This window comes from Maylandia zebra, linkage group LG19, assembly GCF_041146795.1.
Source record: "Maylandia zebra isolate NMK-2024a linkage group LG19, Mzebra_GT3a, whole genome shotgun sequence".
In the NCBI taxonomy this organism is placed as follows: Eukaryota; Metazoa; Chordata; class Actinopteri; order Cichliformes; family Cichlidae; genus Maylandia; species Maylandia zebra.
This window is the reverse complement of record NC_135185.1, coordinates 18,516,511-18,542,611: the sequence shown is the minus strand read 5'-3', so window position 1 is coordinate 18,542,611 and position 26,101 is coordinate 18,516,511. Positions and strand designations below refer to the sequence as shown.

The following is a 26,101-nucleotide window of genomic DNA, read 5'->3' as shown; positions in this document are numbered from 1 at the left end:
GGTGTTCAGATATTAATCTGCCTCAGAGACATTAGGTAAGGTTTTGTATTGACTTTAGTGGAGCTGTAATACTATACTGAGCCCAATAATGCACATGTTTCTGTCAGTCACTGAAACATTAGAAATGGTCAGGTTTGAATGTTGTTTGACATTTCCATCAGAGCTGATTTTCACTTTCACATTATCTGCGTGGTTTGGATATTCCACGTTTAGGTATCCCATGAACTTTTAGAGCTTTGTGTTCATCTTGTTTGTACCAGAGAATGCAATCAACAGTTGACACATTGTGTGAACAGTGGATCTCACTGGAAACTGATTGACCGACTTTCTTAATGATGGAAGGAGGTGTTTGCAGGACATGGTAGGTGCTAGAAACTCCTGTGGGGTGAGCAGAGTGAAAAGTACAGATCACTATCATAGTGGACAGTACCTCCAATGAAGCTAGAGCTGAAGAGAGTTTGATCAGACCAGCTGTGATCATCATCCTGTTCAGAGGAACCTAAACTGAAATGTGTGTGTGGTGGGAGGTTGAAAAGCTTCATACGATTCTGATGTGTAGTTGTACTTGAGGTCCCCCTACAGTACAGGGAATAATTGCAACACTTGTGCCAACCATTCAGTGGGGTTTTTGTTCAGCTTTCACATGAGTCTGTATCACTGTGCTCACTGACGGCACAGAAATACCAGCCGCTGTCCTTTGGCTCCAGGTCCTTCACTGTAAATGTCCCATCATGAACCTCAGTCTTTGTGGCTGAGTATTTCTCTTTGCTGAATTTTCCAAAGTCGTGATCGTATTTTTTGGCTGTTGTTGTGAACACAATCAGTTCCATATTTTCTCCTGGCAGCTGTCTGTACCAGTACATCTGGATATAGGAAGCATCCTTGGTATGGCTGCAGTCCATTGTTGCATTATTACCCTGTTGTTCCCACAGCATGGGAGTTTGTGTGACATCCTTGGCATCAATTGAACCTGTGTGTGTAGAACAGTTCAATTAATAATGCAGATGTTTAAGTATAAAGCCTTTAATTATGATCACTTGTTTCTGCCATCCCTAAAATAAGTAACAGAATAAATGAGATCTCAGTACATCTCACCTTTGATCCAAAGCAGAAATATCAAAAAGGTGAGGTGACCATATATGAAAATGTCCATGTTGTAGAAGATGGGAGCACGTGAATAAACGACAGTTTGAATTTATGTTGATATAAAGAGTTGCAGGTGGGAGTGTCACTGCTTTGTGGGGAGCTCTTTGATCTGTGGTATCTCCATCGTCAGTTGTGAGTATTTGTGGTCCTTGACATCCCCCTACAGTTCATTATGTGAGATTTTTGTACAGGCGTTGAGTGTGGCTGTATCGCTGTGTTCACAGACAGCACTGAAATGCAAGCCTTGATCTCCTGGCACCAAATTCTTCACTATCAGTGTCCCACTGTGAGCATCACGCTTGATGGCTGAGAACCTTTTACTCATGAAGTCTGTTTCAAAGTCAGGTTAAGAGCTTGCAGTAGTAAACGCCTTTTGTTTCATTAGTTCTCCAGGCAGCTGTCAGTGACTTTTTTCTGAGGCTAGGTTTAGTTGCAGACTGGCAGCAGGTGTTTAGATATTAATCTGTGTCATAGACATTGGGAGAGGTTTTTGTATTGACTTCAGTTGGATCTGTAGTACTGTGCTGACTAGCAGCACAGAAATACACAGCACTGTCAGTCACTGAAACATTAGAAATGGTCAGGTTTGAATATTCTTTGCCGTTTCCGTTAAAGATGATTTTTCCTTTGACATCCTCCTCGGGGTAGGGAAAGTTCAGATTTAGGTATCCAAGGAACTGTGGAGCTCTGTGTTTGTCTTGTTTATACCAGAGAATCCGTTCAAAAATTGACACGTTGTGTGAACAGTGGATCTCATTGGAAACTGATTGACCGACTTTCTTAATGATGGAAGGAGGTGTTTGCAGGACATTGTAGGTGCTAGAAACTCCTGTTGGGAATAAAATAACACATGATTATTTTAGAAATGAAATTACCAGCTCTGTGATGATTTCCTGATCTTAGAATACTCACCGTTATCCCCCATCAGCTGAAAGAAAAAGAGAATGAAGACTGTGGAGATCATGTTGAACATTCCTCTCCTGTGAAGCACATCACAGTTAATGGATGACAGATATGAAACCAAAGCTTTGACTTTATCTGCAGGCTATGTGTAGATATTGTGGTTTTGGGCATGTGCAATATGTTTGCTACCTTATTTCATTTGCTGACATTTGTCTCCCCCTGGGGGTGTAAAAATCATTATCTTTCCCCTGTGTCCCCTTGGTTGGTAGTCACTTCAGCATCGATATTCCTTTTACTCATGTAAGATCAGAGCACAATCATTTAAATCTGTATCTAAAGTTATCTTTCTATATTTTACTGAATCATTTAGTTTTGTATCCACTGACTGACTTGCATTTATCAACTAGTAAAAATGAGTTTGTGTAAACTATTCTTGATGCACGATTCATACGTGCAGAGGGATCATAGATGCCACTTTGTGATGAAAATGAATGTCTGTCTTATACAGATGTCGCACATTGGTCCCTGAAACGCAGAACAGAAATACAAGCCTTTATCTTATGGCTCCAAATTCCTCAAGGTGAGCATCAGGCTTGGTGGCCTCAGTTCAAACCTTGGATATATCTGAAATTTAAGGTTATTACAAATGTAGCTGTTGTATGTTCAAAGTACATAGGTGCTTTTGGGTGTACAACAGAACGATTAATAGCCTGAGGAGCCTGTGTTTCATTTGAATGATAATCTCCATCTTCTGATTGTGAAGTACTACAAGTCACATGAAATGAAGAGTTCAGGTGGGAGTGTCGCTGCAGTATCAGCTGATAAGAGGTCCCACCACAGTGCATACAGAATTCCTCATGGACTACCAGTTCTCTAGATCAAGACAGATTTGATAACATTCAAAACGCGGATTACCTGACAGAAATGTTTCCAGCTTCAGAAAGGAAGTTTTTTTCAACTTGTTTGAAGTGCATAGAGAGCATTGCTAAAGCAAATTACTGTGTATTTAAAATATCATATTAATTGAACATGAATTTAACAAACTCAAACTTGAAAGCTGCAGGTGCTCAGGATCCCCAGCACTTTGTTGTTCTGTCAGGCAAATAAGGGAATAGGTTTTTGTACTGACTTTACAGTGAACTGCAGCACTGTGGCGTTTGGCAGCACAGAAATACACTGCACTGTCACTGAACTTTAGATTATAGATGGTGAGGGCTGACTTTTTACGGCCATCTCCGTCAAAGCTGATATTTCCACTCGGATTGCTTTCTTTATTCACGAACTGCAGGTTGACATATCCCAGGATCTCCAAAGTTTGGTGTTGGTCTTGCTTGTACCAAAGAATGACCTCATAATCTTTAATGCTGTGTGAACATTTGATTTCACTTTGAACAGATTCACCAATTCTCCTAATGATGGAAGGAGGTGTTTGGGAGAGACTTTTTGTGTCAGATGCACCTGTGGAAAAACAGTGTTTAAATACAGGAATCATTATGTTATAATCATTGTATTGTTATAATTATTGTTGTTTTCCCTACCTGTAATTTCTGGGAAGTGCAGAAAACAAAATATAGTGACCACAATGATCATTTTAAACGATTTATCTCTGCTTTCCTTTCAGTATAGTCGGTTCATCAGCTTTGGATGAGAATAGATCGCGGTTACCAGATGATGCACATGGGAGGTGTCAGCAAGTTTCTACTTCATTTCTTAAACTAGCAGTGGAAAACACTGTTGTCATTCGACAATCTGTGGGCGTGAAGATTTAATTTATTGAGGTCTGTCTCCACCTACTGGAGTGAGGGTACTGTAAATGGAGCACAAGCCATGTGGCGTTAGATTCTGGCCCTCAGCCTTCTATAGAAACTGACTTGGTGTGCCGCTGATTATTAATTCAACACATGTATTCCTTTTGTTTCTTTTCAGTGGGACTCTATCTAAAACGGTAAACATTATAACTGGTGAACACAATTAATTTTATAACGATGAATTGATGTGGTTTTAGCTGATCGTTGCATCTTTGCCCTGTGTTTTCCCCTAGATTATGGAGTCTCTGTGACAGACCTGTGAGTTTAACACAAACTTTTACTACATGCGATATATATTTGACACAGTTTTCCATTGAAACACTCTGAAAACCCCTGGAACTCTTACATTATTGGGAAAAATATGAATATGTTCATCAGATTATAAATGACCTGAAGTCCACTTGAAAATGAAGAATAATCAGAGGACTACCTGTTTGATGAAAACAGTATCCATGTCCTATTGGCTGCAGGTGAGACTGTCGCTATAGTTTAGAATTGATCCCACAAACACGTATTTTGTGTGCGTGTACAATGGGATGCAAAAGTTTGGGTAACCTTGTTAATAGTCATTATTTTCCTGTTTTGGTTGTTACAATAAAAAATGTCAGTTAAATATATCATATAGGAGACACACATAGTGATATTTGAGAAGTGAAATGAAGTTTATTGGATTTACAGAAAGTGTGCAATAATTGTTTAAACAAAATCAGGCAGGTGCATAAATTTGGGCACCACAAAAAAGAAATGAAATCAATATTTAGTAGATCCGCCTTTTGCAGAAATTACAGCCTCTAAATGCTTCCTGCAGGTTCCAATGAGAGTCTGGATTGTGAAATGATTGTCTGGTTGAAGGTATTTTGGACAATTCCTCTTTACAAAACATCTCTAGTTCATTCAGGTTTGATGGTTTCTGAGCATGGACAGCTCTCTTTAACTCACACCACAGGTTTTCAATAACATTCAGGTCTGGGGACTGAGATGGCCGTTCCAGAATGCTGTACTTGTTCCTCTGCATGAATGCCTTAGTGGATTTTGAGCAGTGTTTCAGGTCGTTGTCTTGTTGAAAGATCCAGCCCTGGCACAGCTTCAGCTTTGTCACTGATTCCTGGACATTGGTCTCCAGAATCTGCTGATACTGAGTGGAATCCATGTGTCCCTCAACTTTGACAAGATTCCCAGTCCCTGCACTGGCCACACAGCCCCACAGCATGATGGAACCACCACCGTATTTTACTGTAGGTAGCAGGTGTTGTTCTTGGAATGCTGTGTTCTTTTTCCTCCATGCATAACGCCCCTTGTTATGCCCAAATAACTCAATTTTAGTTTCATCAGTCCACAGCACCTTATTCCAGAATGAAGCTGGCTTGTCCAAATGTGCAAACCTAAAGCGGCTCTGTTTGTGCTGTGGGCGGAGAAAAGGCTTCCTCTGCATCACTCTCGCATACAGCATCTCCTTGTGTAAAGTGCGCCGAATGGTTGAACGATGCACAGTGACTCCATCTGCTGCAAGATGATGTTGTAGGTCTTTGGTGCTGGTCTGTGGGTTGACTCTGACTGTTCTCACCATTCGTCGCTTCTGTCTATCTGAGATTTTTCTTGGTCTGCCACTTCGAGCCTTAACTTGAACTGAGCCTGTGGTCTTCCATTTTCTCAGTATGTTCCTAACTGTGGAAACAGACGGCTTAAATCTTTGAGTCCATTTTCTGTATCCCCCCTCTAAACCATGATGGTGAACAATCTTTGTCTTCAGGTCATTTCAGAGTTGTTTTGAGACCCCCATGTTGCTACTCTTCAGAGAAAATTAAAAGAGGAGGGAAACTTACAATTGACCCCCCTAAATACTCTTTCTCATTATTGGATTCACCTGTGTATGTAGGTCAGGGGTCGCTGAGCTTACCAAGCCAATTTGAGTTCCAATAATTAGTTGTAAAGCTTTTGGAATCAATAAAATGACAACAGTGCCCAAATTTATGCACCTGCCTGATTTTGTTTAAACAATTTTTGCACGCTTTCTGTAAATCCAATCAACTTCATTTCACTTCTCAAATATCACTGTGTGTGTCTCCTATATGATATATTTAACTGACATTTTTTTATTGTAACAACCAACGAAAATAATGACTATTAACAAGGTTGCTCAAACTTTTGCATCCCACTGTATGTGCACATGTGTGTTTATATACATACTTTCTAATTGTAGATGGGATTGTAAATGTCATTTAGGATCCCCCTTAAGTCTGTAAATGGCTTAGCCAAGACTTCAACTGTTGCAGCTGGCACTGCAGATGTTCAAGGCCAAGTGTGAAACACCGGAAATGAGAATCAGCACCTCCAAGTGCAAGACCTGCAAAATGGTGATGTACCCACAGAGGGTCAGAGTCACTACCCCAGGTGGAGAGTCTTGTTCACAAGTGAGGGGAGGGAGGAGCATGAGGCTGACAGACAGGTTGAAGCGCCGACTGCAGTGATGTGGACACTGTACTGATCTGTTGTGGTGAAGAGAGAGCTCTGCGATCCTGTTGTCTGTGGTGTCACCATTCACACGATGAATCAACGTTCAGTTGTGAGTATTTGTGGTCCTTGACATCCCCCTACAGTTCATGATCTGGAGTTTTTGTAAAGGTGTTGAGTGTGGCTGTATCACTGTGCTCACTCACAGCACAGAAACATCATTTGTTTCATTAGTTCTCCAGGCAGCTGTCTGTACCAGTACATCTGGTAATAGCTACTGCCCTTGGTATGGCTGCGGTGTATAGTTGCATCTTCATTCTCTTTTTTCCATAACATGGAAATCTGGTTGGCATCACTTCCATAGGTTTGACCTGTGTGTAACGATAAAAGTTATCATCTCAAATTCTGTTCATTTCTACTTGTACAGCATTAAAGATTTTTAGTAATCCAGAATTTCCTGGAACAAAATAACTGTAAGTTGAAATAAATTGTTTCAAAACATTAAGAAGTTTGAGTTGAATTGGTATGATGAATCCACGTTCAGTTGTGAGTATTTGTGGTTCTTGACATCCCCCTACAGTTCATGATCTGAGGTTTTTGTACGAGTGTTGAGTGTGGCTGTATCACTGTGCATACTAGCAGCACAGAAATACAAGCCTTGATCTCCTGGCACCAAATTCTTCACTATCAGTGTCCCACTGTGAGCGTCAGTCTTGGTGGCTGAGAATTTGTCATCCCTGAAGTCTGGTTCAAAGTCGGGTTGGGAGTTTTCAGTAGTAAACACCATTTGTTTCATTAGTTCTCCAGGCAGCTGTCTGTACCAGTACATATAGAAATAGCTACTGCCATAGGTATGACTGCATTCTATAGATACATTATCACCCTGGTTTTTCCAGAGTATGGAGGTCTGCTTGACTTCCCCCCCATCAGTTAGACCTGTGTGTAACATTAGAAGCGATCATGATCAGTTGTTCATTTCTACTAAGCATTACATATTTTTTGTTATCCTAAATCTCTTAAAACAAAATGACAGACAATTAAAATAAATTGTTTAAAAACATGAAATGGTTTAAGTTGAATTTGTATTATAAAGTTTATTGGGAATTACCTGATACCCACAGCAATAAGAATAAAAATATGAGGCGACGTCGTTTGCTCATGATGAAGATGTCCACATTCTGTTTGGCATGACCTGTTTGAGACAGTTGTATGAAGAGTTGGAGGCGGGAGTGTTGCTCAATGAAATTGTCACTCCGGATGTAGATGCAAGCATATGTGACGCTGCTGGTCTGCCTACAGGTCATGATTTCCATTAACAACAACATATGATGACCGAGGAAGCTGGATTTTAGAACATGTTGTATTTTTTTGATTGTTTTTTTTTAATTTTCTCTGGCTGACTGAAATTCTTGACAAGGAAACTGGTCCAGCTTGATTATAGGAATTGCATGTCAGTGTTCTGTCAGCAGAGATGGGCAGTAACGCGTTACTTGTAACGCGTTACTGTAATCTGATTACTTTTTTCAAGTAACGAGTAAAGTAAGGGATTACTATTGCAAAATCGGTAATTAGATTACCGTTACTTTCCCGTAGGAACGCTGCGTTACTGCGTTACTAAAACCGTGATTTTTTTTGCGAGAATGTCTCATGACAGTGACGTAAGCAAGTGCGACGTTGGTGACAGCAGCTGTGTGCAGATCAACAATGGATAATATATCGAGTGCGGGAGAGAGTATGAGCGTGCAGCGTTTAAAGCGTGGAAGTACTGACCTTACTTTGAGTTTGATTCCATAAAAAGTGACAAAAACATTAGCGTCCATCGTGCGTGGGAAGAAAACTTCTTTTTACAGCGAAAAAAAACCCTAAACTTCCGAGCAAGCACCGAGTAGCTACGACGTGATGGGAAACTCACAGAGACACTCGCGCGGATTCTTCAACTGACCGCAGCACACCTACACCAGGGTAACCCTCCGCCTACCCTGCTCCTGCTTTACAGGTGAAAATAGAGCAAAAGGACCGCTGAGTCTTTGACTTTATTTATTTTCTGCTGTGTTTTACTTGCATCTGTTTGAAAGAGTGAGTGAAAACACAAAAAATATTTTATTTTATGTGCTGGAATGTGTAGAAAATAGGTATAAATGTTAAACTAATTTATTCAAGTCAGAGAATGTTGCATATAATTAAATGTTTTGCTTGATGCATAAAGTTAAAAGATTAAAACTGATAAAACAAGTTAAAAAAAGAGACTTTTCCATTTGATTACATTTTGTATGATGGATTATGTAGAAAAAGTAGAATTGGGCTGAAAGATCTATCACTTTATCACCTCTTCAGGTTGTAAATCGTGTTTTTAAAAAGTAACTAAGTAACTAAGTAACTAAGTAATTAATTACTTTTGAAAATAAGTAATCAGTAAAGTAACGGGATTACTTTTGGGGGGGAGTAATCAGTAATTAATTACTGGTTACTTTTTTCAAGTAACTTGACCAACACTGTCTGTCAGTGAACATAATTAATTTGTTGCTGCTTTCACCAATTAAAGGAAATCTTAAGGATTTAATTGAGCTTCAAATGTGACTTCAAAGGGGATCAAATTTCATCGGTTAGTCTGTCATTTTTTTCAATGTCTGGATTTGGTTGCAGACTGGCAGCAGGTGTTCAGATATGAATCTGTCAGAGGCATTAGGAGAGGTTTTTGTACTGACTTCAGTGGAATCTGTAGTACTGTGCTGACTAGCAGCACAGAAATACACGGCACTGTCAGTCACTGAAACATTAGAAATGGCCAGGTTTGAATATTTTTGGCCATCTCCATCAAAGCTGATTTTCCCTTTGACATCATCCTCAATGTTTGGAAATTCCAGATTTAGGTATCCCAGAAATTGTAGGACTCCTTTTTCATCTTGCTTGTACCAGAGAATGACCTGATAACCTGGTATGCTGTGTGAACATTTGATTTCACTTTCAACAGATTCACCAATTCTCTTAATGATGGATGGAGGTGTTTGGTTGGCACGTTTTGTGTCAGATGCCCCTGTGGAAAAGCAAAAAAAATGACATTAAATACAGAAATCTTTAACAATACATTATGTGTTTTATCATTAGTGTTGTTGTTTTCCCTACCTGTCATTTCTGGCAAGTGAAGAAAACAAAATATAGAGACCACAGCAATCATGTCAAACAATTTAAGCTAACTGTCCTTTTGCGTATTGTCAGTTCATCAGCTGTGGATGACAATAAATCGCTGGTAACAGATAACCTGAGGAGGTGTCTGCAGTTGTTTGTGTCATTGCACGTCATAGCTGAGCAGCAGAATCTTCATAAGACAGTCTGTGAAAGTGATGGTTTCATTTATTGAACTCTGTCTCCACCTAGTGGAGTAAATGGAGTTATGGCTATGTGGAGTTAGATGCTGTGGCTCAGACTTTATAGAGGAACAGCTCACAGTGTGGCTGATTATTAATTTAGCTAAATCGATTCCTTTTATTCAGTTTCAGTTAGCTGGATCTAAAACGGTAAACATGACTGGAAGTGAGCACTTTAATTATTACACGGTAGAACATTTACAGTAATTCTGAGTACTTCTTATTTTCTCTATCATACATTTCAGTCACAAATATCATGTGCTGCCAAGAATATTTTTGATCATCTCTATAAAGTCAGAATATAAAGAATAACTGTCACAGATAAAAAGCTGCAGGTGCATATATTGTGTGGTGGGTACCACAGTAGAGGAGATTAGTTGGTAAAACTTTGCACTGACTGCTGGGGTTTTTGTTCAGATACTGGGTGCATCTGTATCACTGTGTTTGCTCACAGCACAGAAATACAAGCCTTTGTCTTTAGGCTCCAGATCCTTCACTGTGAACGTCCCAGTGTAAGCGTCAGGCTTGGTGGCTGCGAATTTCTCCCTGCTGAAATTTCCAAAATCATGATCAGGTTTTGCTGTACTTGTGAACACAACGAGTTTCATAGTTTCTCCAGGCAGCTGTCTGTACCAATACATCTGAGAATAAGTATAATCCTTTGTGTGGTTGCAGTTTATTGTTGCATACTCGTCCTGTTTTTTCCAAATCATGGAGTTTTGGGTGACATCACTCCCATCACCTGCGAGTTTAACAGAAGATATTACCGCACGCAACCTTTTATATGTAGCACAGTTTTACATTGAAACACTCTGAAAACACCTGAATAACTCTCGGTGATGGCTAAAACATGGAAATATTGCTAAACCTGTAAATCACCTGAAGTCCTCTTTAAGATGAAGCATAATCCGAAGACAAGCTGTTTAATAAAAACAATATCCATGTTCTACTTGAGAGAAGGTGTCAGCATGTGAAGAGCTGCAGGTGAGACTGTCACTACAGTGTGTGATGTGATCCCATGAGCTGCTCTATACATATCATCACTTTCAGTCTAGCTGCAGGTGGGAAACACGTGGCACTCGGTGTCCCCCTACAGTCCATCAGTGCCATGAGTTTTAGTTGTGATTTCAAACTTTAAGACTGATAAGATGTTTGTCAGCTTGTCGGTGCTGAATACAAGATGATAGCTGTCTCTGTATTCAGATAGGAAAAAAAAAAAGGTGTTTATTTTTTCTTCTGAACATACAAATTCTGGTTCCACACCCTGTGTGGTGTCCTCCAACATGTTGGACTTAATGTTCAGAGCTGTGGTTGCTTTTCAGACATCTTTCAAATTTAGAGTTGAGACATGTCTGAGATTTTACCCACTGAGTGGGAACTGTAAAGCTTCAGTAGAAGAAACTTGAACCTTCTTTGTCAGATGGCATAGATCAATTTATATTCACAGTAGGGCTGCCACAAACGATTATTTTGATAGTCGACTAGTCACCGATTATTTTTGCGATTAGTCGACTAATCAAATCCATTGGACGTAAAACTACAGCTTATTGCACCAGCAGCATCTGCTCTTATATAACTATCATTAGCTTACAGCTTTAAGTGTTTAAGGTCTGTGCTAACTAAAAATAAAGACAAGATGATAGTTTATTAAATTTTAATGAAATCTGCAGATTGTTTCGGTGAAGTTTAATAAACTCCTTGCTATCTAAAATATAACAAGACACCGGAGTAAATTCTCGAGCATCTCACACTTCTGATAATCAGCTGTCTGCTTGACGTTTATTCTGCTGTGTAAAAACTATAACTTTAATCTCAGCCAAACCGATTTACTCCGGAACAAATAAAATACTAAAAAAAGCCAAACAATAACATTTTTAAGTTATCTAAGTGACTTATATTAAATGTTTAACCTGAGTAGCGAAAGACGGCGGTGGGTTTGAAAACGATTAGCCGGGAGTCCGGTGTTCTCACGGCGCTAGTGACCTAGCCCCCGGATAGCTATCGAGCTAGTGGGTAACAGATGTCTCCGAAAACGTCGGAGCGTTTTTGAAAATATGTGGTGTCCTGATAAACTGAGCAGATATTTGAGGTTTACACAGCTACATTCTCGCCTGAAAATATGTTAAACGTTTATTTTGTGACCCAGAAAGAATAATAAGAGTAATATTAAAACTAACTAGCTGCCGCCATTGTTGGAAACTGAGCAGGGCCGCGCTATGAATTCTGGGACGCAGCTTCTTCTTCTTCTTCTTCGGGGTTTAACGGCAGCTGGCATCCTTGTACATGCAGTGCTGCCATCTTCTGTTTCAGTCCGTTATTACACTCTTAAATCCTACTACTTATTCCTGCGGCTTTTGTGATCTTACAAAGCTTCAAACGAAGCGTCGACTATTAAATTAGTCGTCGACGATTTTAATAGTCGACGTAATCGTGACTAGTCGACTAATCGTGGCAGCCCTAATTCACAGGTCTGCTTGATGTAAGGCATGAATGAGTAAATGAAACTATGAATTTATGTTGACATACAGAGTTGCAGGTGGGAGTGTCACTGCTCTGTGTGGAGCTCTGTCATCCTGTTATCTGTGGTGTCACTATTCACATGATGAATCCACGTTCAGTTGTGAGTATTTGTGGTCCTTGACATCCCCCTACAGTTCATGATCTGAGGTTTTTGTACGGGTGTTGAGTGTGACTGTATCACTGTGAATACTGACAGCACAGAAATACAAGCCTTGATCTCCTGGCACCAAATTCTTCACTGTCAGTGTCCCACTGCGAGCGTCAGGCTTTGTTACTGAGAATTTTTCATCCCTGAAGTCTGGCTCAAAGTCAGGTTCGGCGTTTGGGATAGTGTAAACCATTTGTTTCATTGGTTCTCCAGGCAGCTGTCTGTACCAGTACATCTGGTAAAACTCTATTGTCATGACATGGCTGCAGTTTAGAGTTGCATCTTCACCCTGGTTTTTCCAAAGCATGGAGGCCTGGTTGATATAACTTCCATATGTTCGACCTGTAATGATGCACATTATTATAGGTTTTTTATTTTCCTTTCTACTATTTTTAGCATTAAAAAACTGTTTTGTTATCCAAAATTTCTTAGAACAAAATAACTGTCGATTTAAATAAGTTGTTTCAAAATGTGGGAGTGTTACTCAATAAAATTCAATCACATGGCAGAAGCTCAGTTGGATTAAGCATGTTGACCAGGTTGTGACAAACTGCTGAAGTTCAAATCAATCAGCATCAGAATGGGGAAGAAAAGTGACTTTGAACAGATGATCTTAAACTGGTTTCTTGAATATCACAAAGAGCTGACTGTACTAAAATGACCTCCACAGTCACCAGATTTCAGTCACATAGAGAACATTTGGGATGGAGTGGAAAAGGAAATTTGCATCTTGAATCTGCAGCTGAATGTTTTTGCAATTTCCATTAAAGCTGATTTTCCCTTTGCACATTGTCCTCAGTGTTTGAATAATCCAGACTGAAGGTATCCTAGATACTGTAGATCCTGAAAGAAGTTAGCTGTGAGGTGCTCAGGAGCCTTAAGGCTTTTTTTGGTGTGTTGGGCAGATAAGAGAAAGGGTTTTTGTACTGACTTTACAGTGAACTGCAGCACTGTGCTGACTGGCAGCACAGAAATACACTGCACTGTCATTTAACTTTACATTATAAATGGTGAGTGCTGACTTTTCACGGCCATCTCCATCAAAGCTGATATTTCCACTCAGATTGTTTTCTTTTTTTGCCACCTGGATGTTGAGATTTCCCAGAATCTCCAAAGTTTGATGTTGGTCTTGTTTGTACCAGAGAATGACCTGATAATTTGGTATGCTATGTCAACATTTGATTTCACTTTGAACAGATTCACCAATTCTCCTAATGATGGAAGGAGGTGTTTGGTAGACACTTTTTCGCATCACCTGTGTAAAAGTACACAAGAGTTTAAACACAGAAATCATTAAATTTGAATTGTATTGTTATCATTGTTATTTTCCTACCTGTAATTCCTGGAAAGTTAAGAAAACAAAGTATAGAAACCACAACGATCATCTTAAACAATTCAAGCTAGCGATCCTTTCAGTATAGTTGGTTCACCAGCTGTAGATGAGAATAGATCGCTGTTACCAGATGATGACCATAGGAGGTGTGAGGAGTTGTCTACGTCATTGCTTTCACTAGAAGAGAAAAGTGCTGTCATCATACGACAGTCTGTGCAAGTGATTATTTCATTTATTGAGGTCTGTCTCCACCTACTGTGGTAAGGGCACTGCAAATGAAGTAGATTCCTCTTTCTTTAGAAACTAACTCGCAGTGTGGCTGATTATTCAGCTCAGTGGATCTCCTTTTATTTTATTTTAGTTTGACTGGATCTGAAAAAAAAAAGTTAACATGACCAGAAGTGGACACTTTAACTATCATATAGTAAAGCATTTACAATTTTAAACACTTGCTAATTATTTCTCTTTCATACATTTAAGGCACAAATATCATACATTTGTCTTTTTGCCTTGTACAATTAAAAGCTATAGAGACATGTTTTTGATTTATAAAGTCAGAATATAAAGAATAACTGTCACAGATAAAAAGCTGCAGGTGCATGTATTGTGTGGTGGGTACCACAGTAGAGGAGATTAGTAGGTAAGACTTTGACAGTGTGCTGGGGTTTTTGTTCAGCTACTTGGTGCATCTGTATCACTGTGTTTGCTCACAGCACAGAAATACAAGCCTTTATCTGTAGGCTCCAGATTCTTTATTGTGAATGTCCCAGTGTAAGCGTCAGGCTTGGTGGCTGCGAATTTCTCCCTGCTGAAATTTCCAAAATCATGATCAGGTTTTGCTGTACTTGTGAACACAACGAGTTTCATAGTTTCTCCAGGCAGCTGTCTGTACCAATACATCTGAGAATAAGTATAATCCTTTGTGTGGTTGCAGTTTATTGTTGCATACTCGTCCTGTTTTTTCCAAATCATGGAGTTTTGGGTGACATCACTCCCATCACCTACGAGTTTAACAGAAGATGTTACCACACACAACCTTTTATATGTAGCATAGTGTTTCACTCAAACACTGTCAAAACAAAACAAAACATTCACAACAACTGCAAAAACATTAAAAATGTTGATCAGACTGCAGATTACCTGAATCCCACTTTAAAATGAAGAATAATCCGAGGATGACTTTGTTGAGAACTGTATTCATGTTCTGTTGGACAAAAGGTGTCAGCATCGTATATACTGTAGGTACAGAGATATGTAAAGCTGCTGGTGAGACTGTCCCTCTAGATTATATTGTCCCCAGATTCTGAGGAACTGCTCTATATGTAGCAAGACTTTCAGTCCAACTGCAGATGTAATATAATTGGTACTCTGGTTCCCCCTACAGTCCATCAAAGCCATTTTACTTATGTTATCATTCGAAATTCATAAAAAATAAACTAATATCTTGTAATTAAAAAATAAATAAATACTGTCTGCTGTTACTTTTATGTTGCTATGGGTTTTCTAGCTGTGAAATAAAAGTTTACACAGCAGTCCTTCTGTGTTTTACTCAAATCACAGTGACTAAATAGGATCAGTTGAAAGGGTGGTGAAGGTATTTTTAAGAAAATTACTTGATATTGCAGTTTTTTTTAATACACTCATTTATTATAACAATACAGTATTGTTGTTGTTTTTTTTTATTTACAAAGGCTACACATAGCAGTGTGAAAACTGTTTCCTGTCTCCCTTTCACCGTGCTGTCCACTTGATCAGTTGTCTCCTCTTTGCTGCACCACTAACTAAAGCCACTTAAGTCATTTACCAACATATATCTGCATGTAGTTTATGGATTAATAACTAAAAGAGACGGTTTGGTCCAGTAGATGGCGCTGTTTACATATTTTTACACAAAGTGTTGGAAAATGGAATGAAATCCTGAATGTTGTTTTCTAAACACCCTGCTCGGTCGATCTGCCTTTTAAATCATAGTCTCTGTGGACTTTGCTTGTGTGTCTAAAAAGAAAAAACAAGCTGTCCATAGACAAATGAGAACATATCCTTTACAAGCTGACTGAGTTCTGGCTCTGTTTTTGAGTTATTAGAAACTGACTTTGAATAGACAAGTACAGCATTATTCATTTCCATTTTATTCTGACCCCCTGCTGTTTTAAAAGCCAAACTTGTCCTCTAATCTCCTGGTCTCACTCCCTCTGCGGTTCCTGCGAGTCAAAGTGGATCGTGTTGGATCACATATTTATCCTCAGAGCTGTGGTTGGTTTTCAGGCATATTACAAATATACACAATTCAGAGACATGTGAGATTTTGCACACAAATAATGAATTGTAAGGCTGCACCGCTGAGAATCCAACTAAGAAAGGCTCCATAGGAGATCAGGTACAGATGGTCCCTTAAACTAGGCTGAACATTTAAAAGTACAATTTTTAGATAAGCAAAAACATCTAATTGGATCACTACAAAACCATTTTTAAGAATTACAATAATCTCATTTGCTACCTGATATTAAGTTAAGATATAACTAGCAGATTTATGGAAATAACAAGAGGGAAAGAAGTTACAGGAACTCTACTAAACATTTTGGACATGCTGGAAGTGTTCTAACTTTCTTGTTTGCCAGGCAGTGTGTCACGGTACACTTGTGTGTTAAAATTAAAAAAAAGAGGCTTGGTTGATGGTGTGGAAATAAATCCAGCGTTTTTACAAGCTATAAACTATGCAAAGAATGTGTTGCAAACTTTTTCCACTATTCCCACAATCTCCCCCTAGTGCTTTTACAAAATAACAACACAATGACCACAAAATGCCTCATACATGCAGGATAAATATAAACTATAATCTACTTTTAATATCATTTTTTTAGTGTCATTTTGCTGGAGAGCCTAAAGAAGTAAGGTAAAAGTAAGAGTCAGAACCTGTACCTAATGGAGTTAAATTTTGGTGCTCTGAGTTTGAATAATTATCATTTTTGAGCTCTGAGTATTAAAATGTCTTTGCATAAATAATATCTGTGCGTGCTTTGAGTAACAGCAATTGCATTGATAAGATGGTTTGGCGTTTGTGGTTTTCTTGTTTTGTGTTAAAGATTTGTTATTTAAAAGTAAATTTTCAATGCTGTGAGCACCAGATTTATATTCAAAACAGTTTTGTAGCATATTTTTTGTTGCTTTAAATTGAATTGACTCGTTACACACTGATTATTGACCACCATCAATCAAAACTGACACGTTGCTCAGGTGAAAGTGTTGAATACAGTCTTATTGTGCAACGGGATGCCCTCTGCTCCTCTGAACTCCTCTGCGATGTCATCAAATGTACGACCCTTTGTTTCCGGGAGGCGAATCCAGGTGAAGGTGAAGGCGAGCAGAGCCACGATCATAAAAAGGAGGTAGACATAAGCACCACAGATTTTCTGTGTGAGACAGACAGACAAGAATCCCTTTTTTAATGTTTTTTATTTGACCTCTGCTTACCTAGGAATGGTCACTTGAGGTGGGAATCTCATACCACAAGAGCAAAACAATGTTAAAAAGAGAAGGAAAGAAAGCAAATACAAAAGGTATTGATTTGGTTCACTGGTCTTAATTTCATGTTGGCTGCCGTTTCTGCTGCACTATAGGGAACAGATGCTTCTTTTGTTAACTGTAATTTAATTACTTATTACATTATTTCAAGCTGGATTTAAAGGATTTAGCAATAGATTTATATGTTTTGCTATAGATACAGATGTGCAGTATAACAGATGGAGCAGATTTATGGCCTGTATTTAACAGCTATTTCTCTGAGGTGTAAGCAAACTCACAAAAGCAAACAAGAAATCCACCTTTAAAGTTTCCCCTGAAGTCTTGCTTGGTCATACAGCATGCAGGCCAACGGTATAAATGTTACGCACCAGTAATGGAGGAAAGAGAAGTGCCAGAACAAACTTCCCTCCCCAGTTGAGCAGGCTACTGAAGGCCATGGCTATAGGTCTGCCAGACTGGTCGAACAGCTCGGCAGCAATGAACCAGGAGATCGGACCTGGGCCCAGCTCATAGGCTGAAGTCAGGCAGAAAACCAGCAGCACTTGTAGGCTTCTGAGTTCTGGGACCAGATGCTACACAGTAAAATAATAAATTGGAAGGATGGTTGTAGGTTAGTCATGTAGACATGTAGAAAATTCTGTTAGGTTAACATGTAGATGGTGTCTTTCTCTCTATTGTTTAAACTTGAAGCTTCCTTTTTAAAACATCCTCCAAGCTATGCCATGGTTTATTTTTCATATTATCCATTTAATCATGTCATAAGATCGGGTTTGCAGAAGTTGGATATACATTCAAAACCAGCACATAACTTTTTTCTGCACAAATGGAAACAACCACACATAGATGATTTTACCAGGACAGAATCGACTACGGTCATGATTAAGTTGCACACTGCTATGGAGATGAAACCAGTCAGGAGCAACCGCCTCCTCCCTGCCCTCTCCATCAGGAAGAACTGGAGAGGAAAAAACAACACACTGGTATTAAAATGCAACACTATCCCTTTTGTGGTTCATGCTGTTAAACCATTCATGAAGAAATAATGACAAAACTTCATGCTTTCTGTGACAAAATCAACAAAATAGGGCACAGCTGATTTAATGATTATATTGAGCAACCTATTAAATATAATAAATAATATTGTTTCGCATTCAAAAACACACTGAACTGCAATATAAAGGATCAGCACTTGGTTTGTACTTACTGCTACCAAAGTGAACGTCAGATTGACGGCCCCAACACCCAGTGTGAGATATTTGGCCTGGTCAAACTTGGCCTGAAACATTTTGGTGGAATAGTTGATTATCTGGAAGAAAAGCACAGGAATTTAGTTTAGTTTAGTGAGTAACTGAGAAATATTTCAATGGGGGTTTTTTTAGGGTTGAGATATTGCCTCAAGCTCTTCTCAGGGTTACAGCAAGTGTGCAAAACTGAAAAAGAAAAGAAGCCAATGTAGAAATGCCAAGTACTCCTTGAGGCACCCTCCAAAAGTGAGTAAGCCACCTTTCCATCCAGAGGAAAGAAGCTAAAAATCCCCACAAAAGGGATGGGTGTCTTCATGTAAGATGGAACTGGCCAGTCTCTGCAGCTGTCAGGTACAGAGAGACTGGTAAATAGCAGCTTAACCTGATCAGTTTGCCTGATCAGTTCATATTTTGCATCAGTTTGTTGGTGTCTTTCAGAGTTAGGTTACCATAGCATGACACCAAGGAAAAAGGTAAAGCTAAAGTTGAGGCCAGGAGCTTTTACTTCATCTATTTCAACACATAGAAAATGAGAAATATATGTCAGAGAAATATTTTTCAGATTAAGAGGATTTTATCACTAACCGCATTGAATCCAGAGAGCTGGCTTCCCAGGCTAACAATCAGGACAATAATGATCGGTTGCCTGTAGCTGCGTTTCTTGAAGAAATCCTGGATGGTGACACGACTCTGTGTGTGAGCAGCTTCCTCTTTCATTTCTTCCAGCTCAGCAAATACATTTTCTGCTCTGCCTCTCAGCCTCAGCAGGGCTGCAGGATTAAAGAAACAACTTTCAACATATTCTAAGGGGATGTTTAGGTGAAATCCACAAAGCTGGGATAGTAAACCGTAGTAAACCATTTCTGCATTTTAACTTCTGGAACTAACTTGAGAATGTCATACAAATGAATTCATCTCTTTTAATATATCATAATACAAAAGAGTAATCTCTTTAGAGAGAGGATGATTTATTAAACGATATGAACAGTAAGTCCAGTGAGTGGAACCTACCACTTTTGGCCTTGATTTCTTCTTGCCGGTTGATGAGCAGATAGCGGGGACTCTCAGGACAGAAGGGTAGGATCACATACTGTGTGAGGGCCGGGATGAGAGACAGGGACAGCATCATGGCCCAGTCATGCTTTGTGCCCAACACTATCTCGAGACCAGCCACCTGCAGCACACGAGCAGCTAGTTTCATGTCATATCCATGTATCGTATAAATCCTTATTTGTGTATTATGGGATTTTGATGAACTTAAATAAAAACAACAGATTTTGAATGAAAACAATGGAATTTGAATGAAATGAACATAATTTGAATAAAAGCAAAAGAATTTGAATGAAAACAACAACATTTGAATGAAAACAACAACATTTGAATGAAAACAACGGAATTAGAATGAAAAGAAGAGAATTTGAATGAAAACAACAGAATTAGAATGAAAACAACGGAATTTGAATGAAAACAACCGAATTAAAATGAAAAGAACAGAATTAGAATGAGAAGAATCGAATTTGAATGAAAACAACGGAATGTGAATGAAAAGGACAGATTTTGAATGAAAACAAAAGAATTAGAATCAAAATAATGGAATTTGAATGAAAAGAACGCAATTTGAATGAAAACAAAAGCATTAGAATGAAAGCACGGGAATTTGAATGAAAACAACCGAATTAAAATGAAAAGAAAAGAATTAGAATGAGAAGAACAGCATTGGAATAAAAACAAAATAATTTGAATGAAAACAACGGAATTAGAATGAAAAGAAGAGAACTTGAATGAAAACAACGGAATTTGAATGAAAAGAACAGAATTTGAATGAAAACAAAAGCATTAGAATGAAAGCACGGGAATTTGAATGAAAACAACAGAATTGAAATGAAAACAACGGAATTAGAATGAAAAGAAGAGAATTAGAATGAAAAGAACAGCATTTGAATGAAAAGAGTAGAATTAGAATGACAAGAACAGCATTTGAATAAAAACAACAGAATTAGAATGAAAACAACGGAATTTGAATGTAATCTGAATGAAAACAAAAAAAAATAGAATGAAAGCACCAGAATTTGAATGAAAACAACGGAATTAGAATGAAAAGAAGAGAATTTGAATGAAAACAACGGAATTAGAATGAAAACAACAGAATTTGAATGAAAACAACCGAATTAAAATGAAAAGAACAGAATTAGAATGAGAAGAATCGAATTTGAATGAAAACAACGGAATGTGAATGAAAAGGACAGATTTTGAATGAAAACAAAAGAATTAGAATCAAAATAATGGAATTTGAATGAAAAGAACGCAATTTGAATGAAAACAAAAGCATTAGAATGAAAGCACGGGAATTTGAATGAAAACAACCGAATTAAAATGAAAAGAAAAGAATTAGAATGAGAAGAACAGCATTGGAATAAAAACAAAAGAATTTGAATGAAAACAACGGAATTAGAATGAAAAGAAGAGAATTTGAATGAAAACAACAGAATTGAAATGAAAACAACGGAATTTGAATGAAAAGAACAGAATTTGAATGAAAACAAAAGCATTAGAATGAAAGCACGGGAATTTGAATGAAAACAACAGAATTGAAATGAAAACAACGGAATTAGAATGAAAAGAAGAGAATTAGAATGAAAAGAACAGCATTTGAATGAAAACAACAGAATTAGAATGAAAACAACGGAATTTGAATGTAATCTGAATGAAAACAAAAAAAAAATAGAATGAAAGCACCAGAATTTGAATGAAAACAACGGAATGTGAATGAAAAGAACAGAATTTGAGAACAAACAATAGAATTTGAATGAAAAGAACAGAATTTGAATGAAAACAACGGAATGTGAATGAAAAGAACAGAATTTGAGAACAAACAATAGAATTTGAATGAAAAGAACAGAATTTGAGAACAAACAATAGAATTTGAATGAAAAGAACAGAATTTGAGAACAAACAATAGAATTTGAATGAAAAGAACAGAATTTGAATGAAAGCAACATAATTAAAGGAAAAGAATGGAATTTGAATGAAAAGAACAGAATTTGGATGAAAGCAACATAATTAAAGGAAAAGAATGGAATTTGAATGAAAAGAACAGAATTTGGATGAAAACAAAAGAATTAGAATCAAAAGAACGCAATTTGAATGAAAACAAAAGCATTAGAATGAAAGCACAGGAATTTCAATGAAAACAACCGAATTAAAATGAAAAGAAAAGAATTAGAATGAGAAGAATCGAATTTGAATGAAAACAACGGAATTTGAATGAAAAGAACATTCTTTTTCTCTCAACAGGTGATCCAGGAGATTCCCCGCCCCCCCCCCCCCCCCCCTTTCTCACTGTCCCTCTCCCCTTCTGTTTTTCTTTTCCTTCCTCTTTCTTTCTCCCTTTCCTATCCCTCACTCATGTCTGTCCCGTATGTAACAACTGAAAATAAAATAAAATAAATAATAAAAACAAAGATCGATCAAATGGACCAATACGGCAATGCCACGATGATCCATTTGGCAAAATAAATCCATTGGGTATCCTTGTTGGTCTTCAGACAACAATTCTGACGGCTAAAGAACCAAATGGGACAGGCAAAAAAAAAAAAAAAAAGAATGAAAAGAACAGAATTTGAGAACAAACAATAGAATTTGAATGAAAAGAATAGAATTTGAATGAAAAGAACAGAATTTGAATGAAAAGAACAGAATTTAATGTGTCTCCTTACCAAGAGCAGTAAGAAGTAAGTTAAATGTAAGCTCAACTCACCACACCCACCAGGATGCCTGCAGCGAAAGACACCTGGTTCAGTGTAGCAAATGCTCCTCTGAGGTTGGTGGGGGAAACTTCCTGGATATAGAGGGGGTTAAGGCTCATCACCAGGCCACAGAACAGACCAAAAACCAGTCGCCCTAGGATGAGGACCTCAAATGACTCGCTGGCTTTGGAGGCAAACATCAAACATGCTCCGACCACAGACAAACCGTTAACTATCAGGATGGAGTTACGCCTGGAGGGGAACAAGCAAATTTATAAGGAGGGGTGGGGGGAAGCAAGCACTGTTGGAAACTTTACAAAAGTTAGCTTGGTTTTCTTACCTGCCGTAAGAATCTGCCAAATATTTGACTCCCAGCGAGCCCAGTAAGGCTCCAAAATCTTTAATGCTGACAGAGAGTGACCACAAGAAAGTAAGACTGTGATCTGAGATTGATCGGTTGTGTCTGGCTCTCCAGGTATTGTTGAAAAACTCTTCGATAATCTAAACAACAATGCCAAAGTGAATCAGTTTGCACTGGTAATTCAATTAGATGCAATGACATGTTTTTTCACTCACACACACACACACACACACGTAAAACACACACACACACACACACAAAAAGAGTTTACAAAGATGTTTTTATTCCTCTTTTTCCATAGATGACTAATACAGTGTTCAAAATCATTCATGTGTTGCTTCTTTTGTAACAGAAACACTTCCTCCACAAGAACTATTTCAGGAATTATTGTCTTGGGATTTTTGAGTGGCTAGAACAACTGCTTCATTTTGTAAAGTTAGAACAGTATACCTGTGAAAATGGAAAACCATTCCAAAAAAGGGAGCCAAATCCAAAGCTGAGACGGAGAGTTACCTTATTTAGTGCTTTATTGAGGCTCTGTAATATGTTTGACAGGCAGCATGCTTTCCAGCATTCCCCTCTGCATAACTGTTATATCTGGACAATGTAGGCCTTTTATGGAAAATCAGCCAGACGAGAATGTCTACTTTTTGATGTCTGGAGTTATGTTTTGTTGCAGTTTTATACTTCCAAAAGTAATTCTATTGATCAATGCAGATTGCTTTGTATAGATTTTAATTTACACATCACATTTATAATACAATTTGAAACATAAATCTGTGTGCTGTCCCTCAGATGCTGCTAGCTCTGTTCACCTTGGCCGGAGCGTTGATGTTGCCAGTGTGGTAACCAATCTGCAGGGAGCCGATCACCGCTCCCAGGATGGACGTCACAAGCGTGGCTGTCAGATGGCTCTGCCGCAGAAACAGAATTGAGGTTAGCACCATTTCTTGTTTTATATCTTTTAATTCATAACTAATAAGAGAACGCTACCTCTTAATTAGGTCATTTTAACCCTTTACATTCTTGTTTTTTCTTTCTTATTTTGGATTGACTACAATCATCATAAAAATCCAAAGTAGTTATGGTTATGATTAAGCAGATAGAAGACAAATACTCAATCCATTACTGATTTCTAACCTTATGACCTCAGTTCATTGATTAACATTCCTGATCCCTCCCATGATTCCAGCAACCAGGCCAATCATATGAGTACTTGTAAAAGTCCAGCTTGGCAAGAACAACAAGGGTTTGGCGCACTGGCAACATGTCCAGAGTTTTAGTCGAGTAAGTGATACTGCCTCGCTATGTTCATTCTGCCTCATTCACTCGTTCACAGAAAAGCATTGATTCAAACAAACCTCCTGAGATGCCATTTGATTGTCTGAGATGGTGTATCACTCCCTCGGGATGTATGTGCATTTATTTTTCTCCTGGTTTTGTTATCTGTAAAAACCAGATAGTGGGGGGGGGGGGGAGTCTAGCAGTTGTAGTTTAGGAAGCATTAGTGGTAGTATAGGAGTTTGCCGCAAAATGATAAGAAAAAGACTCGGCTAACAACCAGAGACACTGAGATTTTTTTCTGCAGTGCAAATTTCATATACATATATATATCAAATACAGTGTATATGACTAAATGTTTTTGAACCACAGTGCGGTTCCCCTACAGCATCACAAAACATGTTTCATCAAATAAAAATCAAGCAACTATATGAAACTATATACTTACTGCATACAAATATTTTTGCTTGTCTTTTTGCATGCTTACCTGTGTTACTGCATCAACCAGACTGCTTGATTTGTCCCGAAACAAAGTTGGAAGACCATATCATCTATATAAGATTGTCCTCACCACTGTTCCTGAGTGTCCTACGTTGATCGCTTCTTCATCCCTGAGTTTTAGATATGACTGTGTATCTAAACCAACTACCAGCTGAAACTTCACACACACACACACACACATTGTACCAGTGACCACAGTGACGAAGTCACACCTAGCTGGTGAATTTGAGGTATATCTGATAAAATGGCAGCAGTGGGCCTCCTCTGGTTCTCGTGAATCAGCTGATCAACATCCTGAGTTCCCACTGACTCTGGGTCTGCAGCACTCAAACCTCAAATTGCTTTGAAAACCGCAAAACTGCCCCCAGTTAAGGTTTTAAGAGGAACCGTTTGGTGCTTTGAGTAGGCCACGGTTTATAATCGCATTTATCAAAGATGGAAAAAGTCAGGTACTTTTGTTATAGTGTGGCATGCTAAAGTTTATCAAAGCCTAAATGTCCGTGTTATCACGAGGTCGTACTGCATTCTTTGCAGGGTTTCCCATGCTTTGGCTGATATGTTCTTTGGGCACCTGGTAGCATTTTCTGTCTTGGAATCCCTCAAGTGACACACATCTGTGCATGGTAGTTTGTTTGTTTTTTCAGGCTGGAGTCTTTTGGAAGTATAAATCTGTATACTTGTATGGTTTGCCCTTTTAAAACAAATTGCTTTTGAGAATTTAATTGAAACAACAAAGATTAACTACAATGGGAGGTTAACTAATTGGAAATTTAGGGTAAAGAACTGCTGCTGCAGAGGTGGCATGTGGATGGAAACGACAACACCCATCACACAATGCTGTCACAATTTAGGGCCTCAGGGCTTTTATTGATAATACTGTGATGAAGTATAAGCATGTATGTGTACTTTCACTCCTCTTCCTCCTGCTTCCATCAGAAGAATACTAGCACGGAAATGCAAGTTTAGTCTCAAAATGTCAGTATGTTTGCTGACGTGATAAACTCTTCCTGCGTTTTTTGTGTGTATTTACAAAGGAACTGCTCTAAAATGGTCCCTATTCATCTACTGCGCACATTACAGCGTTACCCAAAACTTTAATGATGGCAGTCAAATACAGAAACTATGCAAAGGGGGAACACGTAAAACAATAATAAGTTTCTATCTGATTTTGGCATAATTGTGTCTCTCTGATTTCTAATAGTCATCCAAATAAACCTTATGATTGAGTGATTGTTATAGGTGATATGAACTCATCTCCAGTGTTCACCTTTGAAGATATACTATTCCGGAAAGCTTAATTTCATTATTCCATTGCTTTATTTTCAGTCAGTGAATGCTCAATTCTTTTTGCTACATCCTGTTTCTTTACATGGCTCGTTAATGTTTAATCCAATCCAGTTTTATTGAAAAACTATTGCACAATCGAGTATGTGCTTATATCTGTGCTCTGCGCTAGAATTCACTAAAGACAGATGTTTGAATATGCTATATGTTTGCACAAAATGTGGGTTAAGTGTGTCTTTATGATGAAATCATGTAAGCTAAGCACACACCTGTCTCGTAAGAAATTCCACAAGCCCCCTAACAGTATTTCACTGCAGAGACGCATAAGCCAAATGAATATAAATACTGTAAACATTTCCCACACTCAGTGCAAACCACATCATTTGAAAACAATTTTTATCATTAATTTTAAGTTGAATACGTTCGCATAAATATTAAATGGCCCCTGGAGCGTGGAGGTGATGAAAAGCAGATCATCTCAGCTACAC

At 38.3% G+C, this 26,101-nt stretch overlaps 2 protein-coding genes and 1 gene segment (V, D, J or C); 1 reads left to right on the top strand and 2 right to left on the bottom strand.

Annotated features, from left to right (window-relative positions):
* ccdc177 (coiled-coil domain containing 177) overlaps positions 1 to 26,101 on the top strand; it is a 173,403-nt gene that overhangs the window by 68,616 nt on the left and 78,686 nt on the right. For 2 of the 4 annotated variants that reach the window (XM_076877653.1, XM_076877654.1), the window contains one exon: positions 23,343 to 23,483. The exons of 1 other annotated variant lie outside the window; for it this stretch is intronic. The gene's annotated coding sequence lies outside the window, so the exon portion shown is untranslated. Of the gene's footprint in view, positions 1 to 23,342; positions 23,484 to 23,739; positions 23,835 to 26,101 lie in introns of all 4 variants that reach the window. One more of the 4 variants, XM_076877655.1, reaches the window with a different exon arrangement.
* On the bottom strand, positions 6,883 to 7,489 carry LOC143414143 (T cell receptor alpha variable 5-like). The segment is given in 2 exon segments: positions 6,883 to 7,244; positions 7,417 to 7,489. Coding segments are annotated over 2 exon segments (414 nt in total).
* On the bottom strand, positions 15,299 to 24,457 carry slc2a1c (solute carrier family 2 member 1c). Its single transcript, XM_004540842.2, has 11 exons — positions 24,316 to 24,457; positions 23,909 to 23,993; positions 23,363 to 23,461; positions 22,527 to 22,687; positions 22,198 to 22,438; positions 19,452 to 19,614; positions 19,026 to 19,210; positions 18,401 to 18,502; positions 18,050 to 18,151; positions 17,565 to 17,768; positions 15,299 to 17,084 (listed from the first exon to the last, which is right to left on the bottom strand). The coding sequence occupies exons 2-11, from the start codon at positions 23,921 to 23,923 to the stop codon at positions 16,905 to 16,907; spliced, it is 1,452 nt and encodes a 483-aa protein (XP_004540899.2). The 5' UTR covers positions 23,924 to 23,993; positions 24,316 to 24,457; the 3' UTR covers positions 15,299 to 16,904.